Source organism: Grampus griseus (genome assembly GCF_964374135.1).
Source record: "Grampus griseus genome assembly, chromosome: 2".
Lineage (NCBI taxonomy): Eukaryota > Metazoa > Chordata > Mammalia > Artiodactyla > Delphinidae > Grampus > Grampus griseus.
In genome coordinates, this window is record NC_139018.1 from 76,778,888 (window position 1) to 76,792,763 (window position 13,876).

Here is a 13,876-nt window from a genome sequence, read left to right on the forward strand (position 1 = left end):
CGATTTGAACTCGATAACACTAGTGTTGTGACAGAAAATATGTTAGAAAATGTGATGTGCTACTCCAGTGTGGTACCAATAAACAAAGCTGGTTGTTGTTTGGGGGTAAGAGGTATTCGTTTTGTTTTGCAGTCTCATCCGTTATCCCTTCCCCAGAAATTGGGGTGTTCTTTCCAGTTCTTCTTTCCATTGTACTGAGAACGTTCTGGTCTTCCTTTAATTTAAACTCCTCTTATCTGTGTATCCCAGCCACATCTCTCAATTTTATTGTAAGTTGATAGATTATTATAAAAATTTTTATTTTATTGTTAAGCCGTCTACGGACCTCTTTTATTACTATCACCATTATACACTCCCTGTGCTCAACTGAGTGCCATGTAACGCAGGGTAAGCGGACATAATCCATATCATTAATAACTTAATGGTACCACCATTTTTTCCCCCGTTTCTTAGTCTTGAAACTTCAGGGCCGTATTTGGCTCCTTGATTGCCTCTCATATCTCATCAGCTATCAAAGCCAGTCAGGTCTCCCTCTGAAATCTCTTTTGTTCAACGCTGTCTTTATATTCCCACTTCTACCACTGCAGTCTTTACCTCTCACTGAACTACCACAATAGCCTACTAACAAGTCACTCTGCCTCCATCTACTTCCTATCTTCAGTCCATTCTGTACTCTGCTGCTATCAGGTAATGTTTTTAAAATACAGTTCTCATGATCTCAGAAGTCTTCGGTGGTTCCCCTTCTTACTGAATATTATTCTTGTTATTGTAGCCAGTCTTTAGTCAGTTTCCAATCTGTTTACCAAGTTTTTAACTAGGAGACCAGGATGAGATCAGTGGTTCTTAATAGCACCTAACCTACTGATTACGATGTAGGAGTGTTTTAACAGAGTACTCAAGGCACCAGTAGTGTGACTAGTGTAGCGTGTTGAAGCACATCTCATTTGCATACCATTTGGTATGACAGGCAACTCCCTCCATAAAAGTAGGTAGAATTAAATATTTGATAAGTGCTCTGAGGTCCACAGATGGGAAAGTAGTACAGAAATGTCGTCTTTATACAGTAACAGTCTTCTCCTTTCTCTTTCTTTACAGACAATGTTGACTGCTATCTCCATGAGTGCCATTGCCACTAATGGAGTGGTGCCAGGTCAGTAGCTAAGGCTGGATTTCAGGGATTGTCATTGATTATTGTATATTTCTACTATAAAGCCAGAGGTGCAAACTTCCAAGGCACAGAATACTATTTCGTTAGTGGCCACAGGCACTAACACTATTTGACTTCAGAATACCTTCTTTTAAAACTCTCTGTATGTTTTAAGCTAGAATCCGTAATTTCTACTGCATTCTTAGCTTCTTTTACTTAGAATATATATTTTATTCATCTATCTCATGCCTGTAGTAAATATCCTCTGATATTTTTCTAAGTAATACTGACAAATTGTGCTGATTTATGTGGAACATTGGATGTGCAGTATGCAGGTTTCATCTTTTACTCCCTACCAGGAAATCTACTTTTTATCATATTCAGGGTTTTCAAAAAGCCTGAAACATTTATCCTTTTTTACGACTTGTTTACATTCCTGTTACTTACATACTTTTTTTTTTTATCCTGTTCACCTTCTGTTTTGCCTTTTAGCTGGGGGCTCATACTTTATGATTTCCCGAGCACTGGGCCCAGAGTTTGGTGGGGCTGTTGGCCTCTGCTTTTATCTTGGTACCACATTTGCAGCAGCCATGTATATCCTTGGTGCCATTGAAATTTTTCTGGTGAGTAATGACTTAATTGTGGTCTAAAGTATAGAAAAGATATAGATTTGGATTTATTTTGCCATTGGATATCAAAGCTTCTGAGAAATCAGCTACAGGAATCAATCAAGTGATTGACTGCTCACCTGTTATTGACCTTGTACTGTGAATATGAGTGAGAAAGGTTGAGGGTATCTTTTGCCTGCCTACTCCTTCCCCTGCACCCAATCACCAGCACCCTGCCACCTCAACCAAAAAGTTAAAGTCTCAGAGGCAAGACTTGGGCTAGTGGGGGAAAAGTAAAAGAAAGTTTCTCTCTTTTGATGTCTTTATCCCAATGAAACAAAATGTTTTTCATTTATTTATTCACTAGGATATATCTCTTACTATTTAAAGTAACGATAGCAGAAGTAGGACTCAAGATAATCATTACAATTATTTTGTATAACACTTTAAATAAATTATTAACACATTCCTTGGTTTTCCATTTGGGAGTGTAAGTATTCAGAATGGCACATAGACTTTATTTTTTTTATTTATTTATTTTTAAATTTTTGGCTGCGTTGGCTCTTCGTTGCAGTGCGCGGGCTTCTCATTGCGGTGGCTTCTCTTGTTGCGGGGCACAGGCTCTAGGCACGCGGGCTTCAGTAGTTGTGCCACGTGAGCTCAGTAGTTGTGGCTCCTGGGCTCTAGAGCGCAGGCTCAGTAGTTGTGGCGCACGGGCTTAGTTGCTCCTCAGCATTTGGGATCTTCCCGGACCAGGGCTTGAACTCATGTCCCCTGCATTAGCAGGCGGATTCTTAACCACTGCACCACCAGGGAAGCCCTGGCATGTAGACTTTAAAAAAAATCCATGATATCTCATTTCTGTAGGCATTTTAGATCAAAATATGAATTAGGCTATGTCTCCAGTCATTTTCTGTCTCAGTTTTGCTTTCCTTCGTGAAAGTAAATGCAAACTACAACAGCCCTTTTATTTGATTAGTTTGAAATGACCTTATTTTCTGCTTCTTTTGCCTAACAGGTATATATTGTCCCCCAAGCTGCCATCTTTCATAGTGACGATGCGCTCAAGGAGTCAGCAGCCATGCTAAATAACATGCGTGTCTACGGCACAGCCTTCTTGGTCCTCATGGTGTTGGTGGTATTCATCGGTGTACGCTATGTGAACAAGTTTGCCTCACTCTTTCTGGCCTGTGTCATTGTGTCCATCTTGGCCATCTATGCTGGAGCCATCAAGTCTTCTTTTGCCCCTCCACACTTCCCGTACGTGTCTCTCTGACTAGCCATCATTATTTGGTAGTCATTAACAGTATCTGGTGATGTGATCATTTCAAGTCAGAATCTCACAGTTTCTCTGAGATTTCCCTCTTGGATAAGCCCAGTTAGCATCTGTGCGGGAAGCCTCCCAGCAAATTGTGTTGTGTTGACCCTCTTCTTTGTGTCCCAAGTATACAACTGGCAGCCATGGCAGTCGTTTGGATATAGATAGTGGGTTTTTCAAAACCTCCTGATAATGATTATGCATATTTGAACTATTCATAAAGGCCTTTTCAAACAGTGTAGTTTTGCCAGCAACCTTTATAAAGTATTTAAAGGTTAGATTCCTTTTATTGATGAAGAATCAAGAGATCAAGGAAACCTAGATTCCTACCTAAATATTTATAATTAAATTTTTTGTTCTGCTGTTAGTACAGTAATGGACTTTCTAGTCATAAAATAAAGGGAAATAAATGTCACATCTTTTGCATATATATCTTTCTATATATATATTATATTACATACCATAAGTAGTAAGGTACCTTAAGGTATATTTTTTCAATTAGCAATAATCGCGCCTCAGATAAACCTCATTGGCTACGATACTGCCACTGTGCAAAGCTAAGGTATATTTTTTGAAGTAGAAATGGATTTGTACAGATGCGTGACTCACAGGCTCACCTGTTTTCCATTTGACTAGTGGCATAGGGACTAGACGGCACTGAGTGTTGTTTGTCACCTTATTACAGTGACTGTCTTTGAAGAGTCATCCTGATCACTCAGGGATCAAACTCATCAGTCTTATGTTGATTTAACCTGATTACAGAAAAATAGATTTTTGAAGATGAAAAAACAGGTCCATAATGACCTGCCCCAAAGTTAATAATTGTCAGAGCAAGAAAATGGATCCTGTGATTTCCTGATTCCCAGTTCAGTGTTTCTTCTGCTATGCTAAATGATGTCAGTAATAGATTCCATCATAAATTTTCAGTCTGCTTGTCTAGGGGCTGCCAAGCAACTGGAGACCCACTTGAAGGCTACATTCTGCCTATATCTTAACTTGGGAAATTCCATTTTGCCTCAAGTTCTCCTTTGATGCTTTTCCTCTTTTATGGTGGGCAAAAGTTCATGATGTGTGGTATTTTCGTTAAAATATTTCAGCAGAACAAGCCAAAAAACCTAGAGGAATGCATGAAACAGTACTGGGAAATGTTGAGAGTTGTTGAAGCTGAGTAATGGTACATGGCTTATTGCATATGTATGCTATCATTTTGCAGATTTGAAAAGTTGCTTTTTTCCTCCTGAGAGGTATTTTTAACTGTGGGTGTATTATTCCTTTATTCATATTTATATCTCTGGGTGAATGAAAAAAAATAAAATCAGCAGTTTGTATTTGTATTATCCTTAACTACCCTCACCCCTACTGGGTCTGGGCTTAAGTTCAAAAACAGTTTTTTATTAGGCCATAGACGGATGGCCTAATTCTAGCCAAGCTGTCTTCCTTGAAACAGAAGACAGAAGCTCTGACCTTTAGCATAACATTTTCAAGGGAGTTGTTATGAACATAAGGCTTTTTCTTAGGCCAAAGAGAAAGGGGTAGATTTGTGTGTGTGTGTGTGTGTGTGTGTGTATGGAAGAAGAACAAATGGACTCTAAGATTCTTTTAAGACCTAACAATTGGTTAATAACCTAAAAATTCTGGAAGATGACTCAGCACAGCGTCTTCAGACAGTTCTTCTATTTGAATTCTGTCACTACTGCCTACCACCTGTATGACCTCGGGCAGACTCCTTTTTCTCCCTAAACTTCAGTTCCTCCATCCACAATATAGGAATACTAGTACATATTTTGTGAGATCGCTGTAAGGATTACACTGGCAGAAAATGTAAGACACCATTCACAGAGCTAGTCATTATTAGTTCTTTAACCATCTATGACAGTAAAAACTCTTAGAGATGAGATTTTTTTTTTTCTTGAGCATACCTATATACTAACCTGTTTCTAACCTATTTTCTTTTTTAAAATACTTTTTTCCCCTTGCTTCATCTTTCTCCTCCCTGTTTGTTTTCATTTAGGGTCTGCATGCTGGGCAACCGCACTCTTTCATCAAGGCACATTGATATTTGCTCGAAGACCAAGGAAATTAACAACATGACAGTACCGTCAAAGTTATGGGGCTTCTTCTGTAATTCAAGTCAGTTTTTCAATGCCACCTGTGATGAATACTTTGTTCACAATAATGTCACTTCAATCCAGGGCATCCCTGGATTGGCTAGCGGTGTCATTACAGGTGAGTTGGGAGGGTTGGGGACACATTTTAAAAATTTTTCTCTGAGGAGGGCTTTGCCATCTTGTTGAGCCTTTATTTTTATTTTTTGGTCATGCCACGCGGCTTGTGGGATCTTAGTTCCCCAACCAGGCATCGAACCCACACCCCCTGCGGAGACTTAACCACTGGACCTCCAGGGAAGTCCCGAGACTTTGCCATCTTAGACTCATCTATTGTCCATCAATACTGCCACGGTGCCACTTCCCTTCTTAAGTTCAGCACACAGCTCTTAATTCAACATCTTTCTGCTTTTCTGTTAGTGATTTTATCCTTTTTCAGGACTCCCTTGCAGTGTTGTCTGCTAAAATGTACTGCTCTTGAATGCAGAGCTGAGCAAATGACTTTTTAACTTAAGATAATAAAGTATTCTCTGTGTTATTATAAAATTGCCAATGTTTTCCCCACAGTGACAGCTAGAATTATTTTAATGTCATCACATCCACATGTGTGTTTTCCTAACTCATCTAAATTTTTGAAATTCTCCGTAAGTGACTCCTATTTTAACTGTTTGGCCCACAAATTTCTTTGCACGTAAGCAAGTTTACACTAAGGTGTTCCAAATAGCATTGATGCCTAATTTTTTTTTTAAATAGGTTTTATAAGGCATTTAGCTTTAGTTCGCTTAACTTTTACTAATTTGCATTGGTAAACTTAGCTGCATTTGTATGTACCAAAGTATTTTGTCAAATTACATTTGAACCAGATGAGAAAAGGCATTAGGTTTTTATTTATGTGTGCTTTGTTATATGATATATATGTGCATATATCTGTGCTCATGTAGAAGCAAACATACCCTTAAAAGCTATATAAATGATGAATCTGACTTAGAATGTCGTTGGCTAGAACATTATCTAATTATGTCCTTTCCATAGTGCTGCTGCTTATATACCCTTTTTTCCCACTGCAGAGAATCTTTGGAGTAATTATATACCAAAGGGAGAGATCATTGAAAAGCCCTCAGCCAAATCTTCTGATGTCTTAGGCAGCTTAAACCATGAGTATGTCCTTGTTGACATTACCACCTCTTTCACTCTTCTGGTGGGGATCTTCTTTCCGTCTGTCACAGGTAAGCAGATGGGCTGTTGCCTATTTTACAAACAATCAGACCCAGGGAGTGATTTTTCTTACACAAAACTATATTCTCAGGATTCCCAGATTTGCCTGTAGTCTTTGATAGCAATGTGAATATCAAAAGTGTCCAGGAACTGAAGAAGTTAACTTGTTCTTTTTTCCTTTTCTAAAGGTATCATGGCTGGATCAAACAGATCTGGAGATCTGAAAGATGCTCAAAAGTCTATTCCCATTGGCACTATCCTCGCCATCCTGACTACCTCCTTTGTTTGTATCCTTTTGATGGATCCAGTCTGAGTCTTAGTCATAGGAACAGCCGTAGAACAAGGGTGATGAGTATTTTTATCCTGGTAATAAAGATATCTGCTTTTTACCACCTCACTTCACATCAGATAATCTACCCACCTCATCTCTAAAACTCAAGAAAGAATTTATGAGATAAGTGAATTTAGCCACTCATTTTACTGATAGAAGAAGTTTCCTGAGTGTTTATGTTCATATTAGAAGGTGAACATCAGTTTCCTTGACTCTCAATATCATAGATTTAAGCAATGTTGTCCTTTTTGGTGCATGTATTGAAGGTGTTGTTCTCAGAGACAAGTGAGTAGTTGATTTCTTTGTAACAATCGTGTGTCTATCTTCCATTATGTCTGATCATCCCAAACAGCCCCAAGACAGTTATAAACTCAAAACCCACCTGAGATATATATCACAACTAACAATTAGAAAATACATGTATATAGGTCCCCAAAAGGGAGCTGTATAATAAGGGCCAGTATGTTGTTGTATAAGATGCAGTGGATATAGGACTTCATAAAGCATTGAATTTGTCTGAATAATGAGGACTTTTCTGTACAGTAAAGAGAGCTGTTGGAAAACTAACAGTAAAGGAGGGCAAATCATAAAAAATAAAAATTTAAAAATTGTTTCTAGCATCTCCTCTATGAGACATAAGTGTCTCTGATTGGCATTCTAAATAAAATCTTGAAACTTACTTTCTTCATTTCCTTCATGAAGGCTGCTGAGTGTTTTTCCTTTCATCTGTGAATACACAAAAAAAGAAATGTTTTGCAAGAGATTTCTAGAAAACTCTTCCTCCAAAACCTGCTATATCTCTTCCCTTTTTCCCCATCTTGAGGAGTTAATAGCCTTACCATTCATCCCTTTCTCAAAACAGAAACCTAGGTGTCATCCTAGACTTCTTCCATCAATTCCCTCATCCAGTTGGTTTCTAAGCCCTATAAATTTCACCATTCATTCTTACTAGATCTCATTCTTTCCACTATTTTTATCCCCATCACTCTGTACAGGCCTTCAGGATCTTTTGCCTAGATTATTGTAATACTCTCCCTTTCAGTTTTACTACCTTCTAATCTTTCTTCTACACTGTCACCAGAATGATTTTTCTAAAACACAAAATTTGATCATAGGACCTTCCTGCTCAGAGCCTGCCAAAGCCCCTTAATGCTCATTACTTCGGTCTTGCCCTCTCTACCTCTTTCTGATCTCATCTCCCACCGTTCCCTCAAAAACTCCCTAAGCTCCAGCCATAACACAGAGTAAATATTGTTGTTTCAACTCTCCATCCAGCCACATATTTGTGGGTTCAATGTTATTTGCTTAGAATGGGTTACTCCCACCTGGCAGACTTATATTCATCCTCTAAGACTAGACTAAGTGTCCTTTATCCTGTGAAGCTTTCCCAGACTCACACAACAGATAACCGCTCCTCCCTTTGTTCAGCCACTCTACTGAACATATTGTATTATTGCACTTAAAATACTGTATTGCAGCTACTTGATTTCATATTTCTGTCCCCTATACTAGATTGAATTCTTTGAGGACAAGAACTCTAATAGATGCTATATAAATATTGTTAACAAAAATAAATAAGTAACACAGTTTATTATTTCTATATGATTGTGATTGAAAATGGGTTTATAGAGCTTTGGTAAATTATAATATAAAAATTATAGAAAGTGTAAATTAGAACACCACTTCAGAAAACTGTTGGACATTATCTCCTAAAGTTGAACATATGCATACCTGATGAACCAGCAATTCCACTACTAGGTATATCCAACACAAATGCATACATGTGTGCATTAAGAAGTGTGCACAAGGGTTCTTTCAGTGGAATTGTTCTTACGAGGCAAAATCTGGAAATAGTCCAAATGTCCATCCGCAGTAGAATGAATAAATTATGTATTCATGTGATGGAAAACTATACAGCAGTGAAAATTAATGAACCACAGCTATGTACCAAAAGAAAAAAAGAAAAATTTCACAATGTTGAATCAAAGAAACCAAACACAAAACATATATACTGTTTCATTTATATAAAGTTTAAAAACAGGTAAAACTATATAGCATTAAAAATTAGGAGAGTGGGGAGGGAGAAAGAGCTGGTGAGTGGGCATAAGAGAGGATTTTGGGTGCTGGCAGTGTGTTCTGTTTCTTGACTGGATGTTTTACATGGATGTTTGCTTTGTGAAAATTTATTGAAATATGCATTTAGTTTTTGCACATTTCTTTTGTGTGTGTGATACATTGTAAAAAATCATTAAAACCATAAATAATTAAACAATGAGACGCCATGTTTTACCCATCAAGTTAGCAGTGACTTAAAATTTTAATACTCAGAGCTGGTGTGAAATAGGTATGTGCCGTAAGACATGAACCTTCATCTACTTCCAGTGGGAATAAATCCAGTATACCCTTTCTGGAAAGCACTTTGGTAGTGCTTTGAAATATTTAATGATGTTGAGCCCTTTTGTTGCAGTTATTCCCTCTTAGGAATCTACCATAAGGAAAAAAAATTTGAAATGTGAATGTGGATATGTGCATAAAGATGTCAATCACAGAATTTTCTGTAGTAGAAAATCAACACTAGAGGAATGGATAATGTAAATTATGATAATGTAAAGAAACGTGTAAAAATGTTTATTCATGAGTTTTTCATGACATAGGAAATTGCTTATAAGTTTAAAAAGAATACAGAAGGATAGGTGCAGTGTGGTCTCATCCATGTTTTTAAAAACATAGCAAACACTAAAATATGCAAGGTATGCAAAATGTTAGCAGTTACGTTATGATTATGGATTTCCTTCCTGATTTTTTTGTATTTTTCTATACTTTTACAGTTTTTCTGCAGAGTAGATATTTTGATAATTTGAGGGGGAAAGCTTTAATTAAAGCTTAGATTATTTTCTGGCCCTACAGGTTATTTTCTTTCTTAATATAGGCTACTAGTGCCTTTTGATCAGATCTACCTACGTTTATATTTATTATTATTCATGTCTATCTCAATTTTGATTCTCTAAAAATTATAAATAGAAAAAATTGGGGGAATGTCAGTCTAGTTGTTTCGTCTAAACTTATTTCCAGGCCAAATTTCCTCACTCTGATTTCTCTCCCAGGTTTGGGGATGCTGTGAAAGGTAATCTCGTGGTGGGTACCTTATCTTGGCCATCCCCGTGGGTGATTGTTATTGGCTCCTTCTTCTCCACGTGTGGGGCTGGACTTCAGAGTCTCACAGGTGCACCGAGGCTGCTACAGGCTATAGCCAAGGATAACATCATACCCTTTCTGAGGGTGAGTGACCCTGTCCTATGCCCTCTTCCTGTTTTCCCAGGTTTTACAAGAAACAGTGTGATCTTCATAAGGCCTAGGAATTACTGGATCATATAATATGAAGACGTGGGTTTTTAGCACAAGACCCTCTAAATCTCTAGTATGAGTTTACATGTGAGTGGGGTAAAGGCATTTAAAAGCTACCACAGTTGTAATACTATTATTTTTCAGAGCTGTGAAACTATAGCATAGAGGAATCAGGGAGCATTGACTCAAACCCTCCCCACACTCCTGTGTCTGATATTTCCCTTCTATGTACAGGTGTTTGGTCACAGCAAAGCCAATGGGGAACCTACCTGGGCTTTACTTCTAACTGCTGTCATTGCAGAGCTGGGAATCCTTATTGCCTCCCTGGATCTTGTGGCCCCAATTCTTTCCATGTAAGAGCCAGTTATTCTTTTCACTTACTCTTGCTTATGTGATGTATAATACATGTTGATTTCCATCAGGCATGTGAGAGTAGTGATAACAGAGAGAACCAAGTATAGGTGTAACTTCACCTAAATAATAAATATTCCTGAGACTTTTCATGTAAGGCTAACTTCATAAGTTGTCATGGTTTCTTTCTACCTGCATAACTTCAAAAGTTCTTTGCCTTCATTTCTGATTCGTTATCAACTGATTGTAGCTTTTACTACTAGTCATTCAACTTATTGACTTATTGATGACTTACTACCTCCCTGGCACTGGGCAGTATGCTGAGAATAAGCATAAGGTGGCTGAGACACAACCTCAGAGAATTGGTGGTAGATAGATAAAGAAACCAGTGATCCCTGTCTAGTGTGATGAGTACTGTGGTCAAGGTGAATACTGAGCACTATATGAGCTCCAAAGACTGAGACTCAGGAAAGGTTTTCTGGAAGAAGTGACACTTGTATCTTGAAGGATTGCTAATCAGTGAAGGGGTCAAAGAGATCCCAGGCAGGGAACGTGTGTGAAGGAACCGAGAGATGAAATAGTGCAGCACATCTGGAGAAGTGAAGGTTTGGCTTTGATCGAGTGGGAGGTTGCGGGTTGGAGAGGTGCAGAGCGGGGAAATAGGTAGAGCCAGATCACAAAGGACCTGGAACTTCTACCTGAAAGTAGTGGGTAATCCTTTGAGAACAAAATTATCATGTTTCTGTTTCATAATGATCAATTCAGTATAAAAGAGAGGTTAGAAGGAGGCCAAAATTGAGCTGGGAGTGCCAGCTGGAAGCTTATTTCACTAATCCAACAAAGAAGAAATGAGAGCCTCAACTCTGCTCATAGAAGTAGAGGTGGAAAGGAGGGGGGAAAAGTTTAGAGATTTGTAAATAGGTAGAATCCATAGGACTTGATAAGTGAATTTGGAACAAGGTTGAGTAGTGAAGAGGAAACCGGGATTGTCCCAAGAAGAACTGGGTAAAGAGTGGTTGTGTCTTTCACTGAGAGAGAACTGCGGAGGTTGAGCAGGTTTGCGTGGAGGTTAAGTTCCTCTACACCCTAGTCTTAATTAAACGCTAGTGGCCTAGAACAAAGGCTTAAATATAGCGAATCTCTCTAGTTATCTAAAGTAACCTTTGAAGAATTATTTTACAGTAATAATCATTCCTCTTACTTATTTTATTCTGCCAGGTTTTTTCTCATGTGTTACCTCTTCGTGAACTTGGCATGTGCCTTGCAAACATTACTTCGAACACCCAATTGGAGACCCCGGTTCCGCTACTACCACTGGTAAGTCAGCTTTTTTTTCTTCTTCTTCCCCACATTTGGAGAGAACCCATCATTGAACTAGAAAACTAGGAGATTCTGAGTTCTCGATACAATTTTTTCTTGGTCACCCGTTTCCTACTGTCTGTTGCAACTTCCAGTGCTCACATGAACTTCCACCATCCTACTGTGGTTTTTTTTTAATATATGGTTTTATAATAACTTATAATATCCACTTGAGAATAAAGATCAAAACTGTGAAATAAATACTTCCAGGCTGCTGTGTTCTTCAGGTTAAAACAACCTACCCTTTGCATATCTGATTGCCTGTTTCCCTCTTAGCTAAGCACTGGGCTTCATTTCTTTCCATTTATCCTCGTATTCGCATCAGTTTTCATCAGTTTTGATTCTCAGACTCCCTTCCTTAATGTGATTTCATTTAGTAGTTAAGAGCATGAGGGGACTTCCCTGGTGGTCCAGTGGTTAAGACTCCACACTCCCGATGCAGGGGGCCCGGGTTCGATCCCTGGTCGGGGAACTAAGATCCCACACACCTCAACTATTGAGCCTGTGTGCTCTAGAGCCCATGTGCCGCAACTACAGATGCCTGCGTGCCGCAACGAAGACACAGCCCAGCCAAAATTAATTAATTGATTTTTTTTTTTTTTTTTTTTTTTTGCAGTACGTGGGCCTCTCACTGTTGTGGCCTCTCCCATTGCAGAGCATAGGCTCAGCGAGCCCACTCCGCGGCATGTGGGATCTTCCCTGACCGGGGCATGAACCCATGTCCTCTGCATCGGCAGGCAGACTCTCAACCACTGCGCCACCAGGGAAGCCCTAATTAATTGATTAATTTTTTTAAAAAAAAATTAAAAAAAAAGGAGTATGAGCTATGGAGTCAGATGACCTGAGTTCAAGTGTCAGCTCTACTATTTCCTAGTTTGTAACTTTCAACAAAGCACATAACCACATAAAATTTCATTTTATTCATTTGTAAAATGGGACTAATAGTATTATCTATCTCATAGGGTTGTTTTGAGATAATGTAAAGTGCTGAGCACAGTGCCCGTACACTGTGCAGGTACACAGTAAAGCTCTCAATGAAATGTTGCTACAGCTGCTGCTGTTGTGTTCACGTCTCCTCAGTCCTAAAGGAGCCACCACGTTTTTAGCTACCATCCCATTTCTTTCAATTTCTTTTCTGTCACAGCTAGAGGTTCTTTAATATGCCCTGTATGTACCTGTTGCTACATTCCTCTTTGCTGACTTTTTCCTTGATCCCTTTCTAGTTTCACTTACCAGTGGTGGGTAGTGATGTAACCTTTATCTGGCACAAATTTAGATCTTCAACTGATCTTAACACCTCTAATCCTCTTTCTAGCTTTAACTTTAGTTAAAAGTTCATTATGGGGCTTCCCTGGTGGTGCAGTGGTTGAGAGTCCGCCTGCCGATGCAGGGGGCACGAGTTCGTGCCCCGGTCCGGGAAGATCCCACATGCCACGGAGCGGCTGGGCCCGTGAGCCATGGCCGCTGAGCCTGCGCGTCTGGAGCCTGTGCTCCGCAACGGGAGAGGCCACAACAGTGAGAGGCCCGCGTACTGCAAAAAAAAAAAAGTTCATTCTGAACTTTTTTTGTGTTACTATTTTGCTTTTGTAACTTTTTCTCTTTCTCTTTACACTCTATATTTTCATTCATTAGATCCTAATTTTCTCCAGATTAACAACTGTTCTATTTGTTCTTTGAAATTTGTCATACAACTAAGTTCATTCTGTACAGAAAACAACTTCAGTAAGCATAGTTGTCTACCTATTTGATCAAAACAAGAATTTCATTATTTTCTTCCAAGTTCCTTATGTAAAGTAAAGAAACTAATGGGAGATTTTTCCCAGTGGGTTCTGCAGTTGTGTTAATAAATGTTCATGAAGTTTTTAGTCATATTCACGTGAAACACTTTTTTAAAAAAGATCAAAGAGTTATTAATAATTTTGACTACACGTCCCATCTTTGCTTTCCCATGTAGGTATTAATTGTCCTCATAACTACAGATGACTTTCATAGCATCCCTATTCATTTATATGTTCTTCCAGCAATGGGAAACATCAGCACTAAGGGTGGTTCAGGACTCAGTGCAGATCTATTGATTGTTGCCAGTCCATGATAAGA

The 13,876-nt window shown here is 38.7% G+C and overlaps 1 protein-coding gene across 3 annotated transcripts in view; it reads left to right on the top strand.

The window, feature by feature from the left end:
* Positions 1-13,876, top strand: part of SLC12A6 (solute carrier family 12 member 6) — an 85,382-nt gene that overhangs the window by 63,140 nt on the left and 8,366 nt on the right. For all 3 annotated transcript variants that reach the window (XM_082647185.1, XM_082647187.1, XM_082647186.1), the window contains 10 exons: positions 1,096-1,150; positions 1,640-1,770; positions 2,774-3,015; positions 5,085-5,299; positions 6,246-6,404; positions 6,582-6,680; positions 6,952-7,009; positions 9,829-10,003; positions 10,304-10,422; positions 11,639-11,737. In XM_082647185.1, coding sequence (XP_082503311.1) covers positions 1,096-1,150; positions 1,640-1,770; positions 2,774-3,015; positions 5,085-5,299; positions 6,246-6,404; positions 6,582-6,680; positions 6,952-7,009; positions 9,829-10,003; positions 10,304-10,422; positions 11,639-11,737 — 1,352 coding nt within the window. The remainder of the gene's footprint in view (positions 1-1,095; positions 1,151-1,639; positions 1,771-2,773; positions 3,016-5,084; positions 5,300-6,245; positions 6,405-6,581; positions 6,681-6,951; positions 7,010-9,828; positions 10,004-10,303; positions 10,423-11,638; positions 11,738-13,876) is intronic.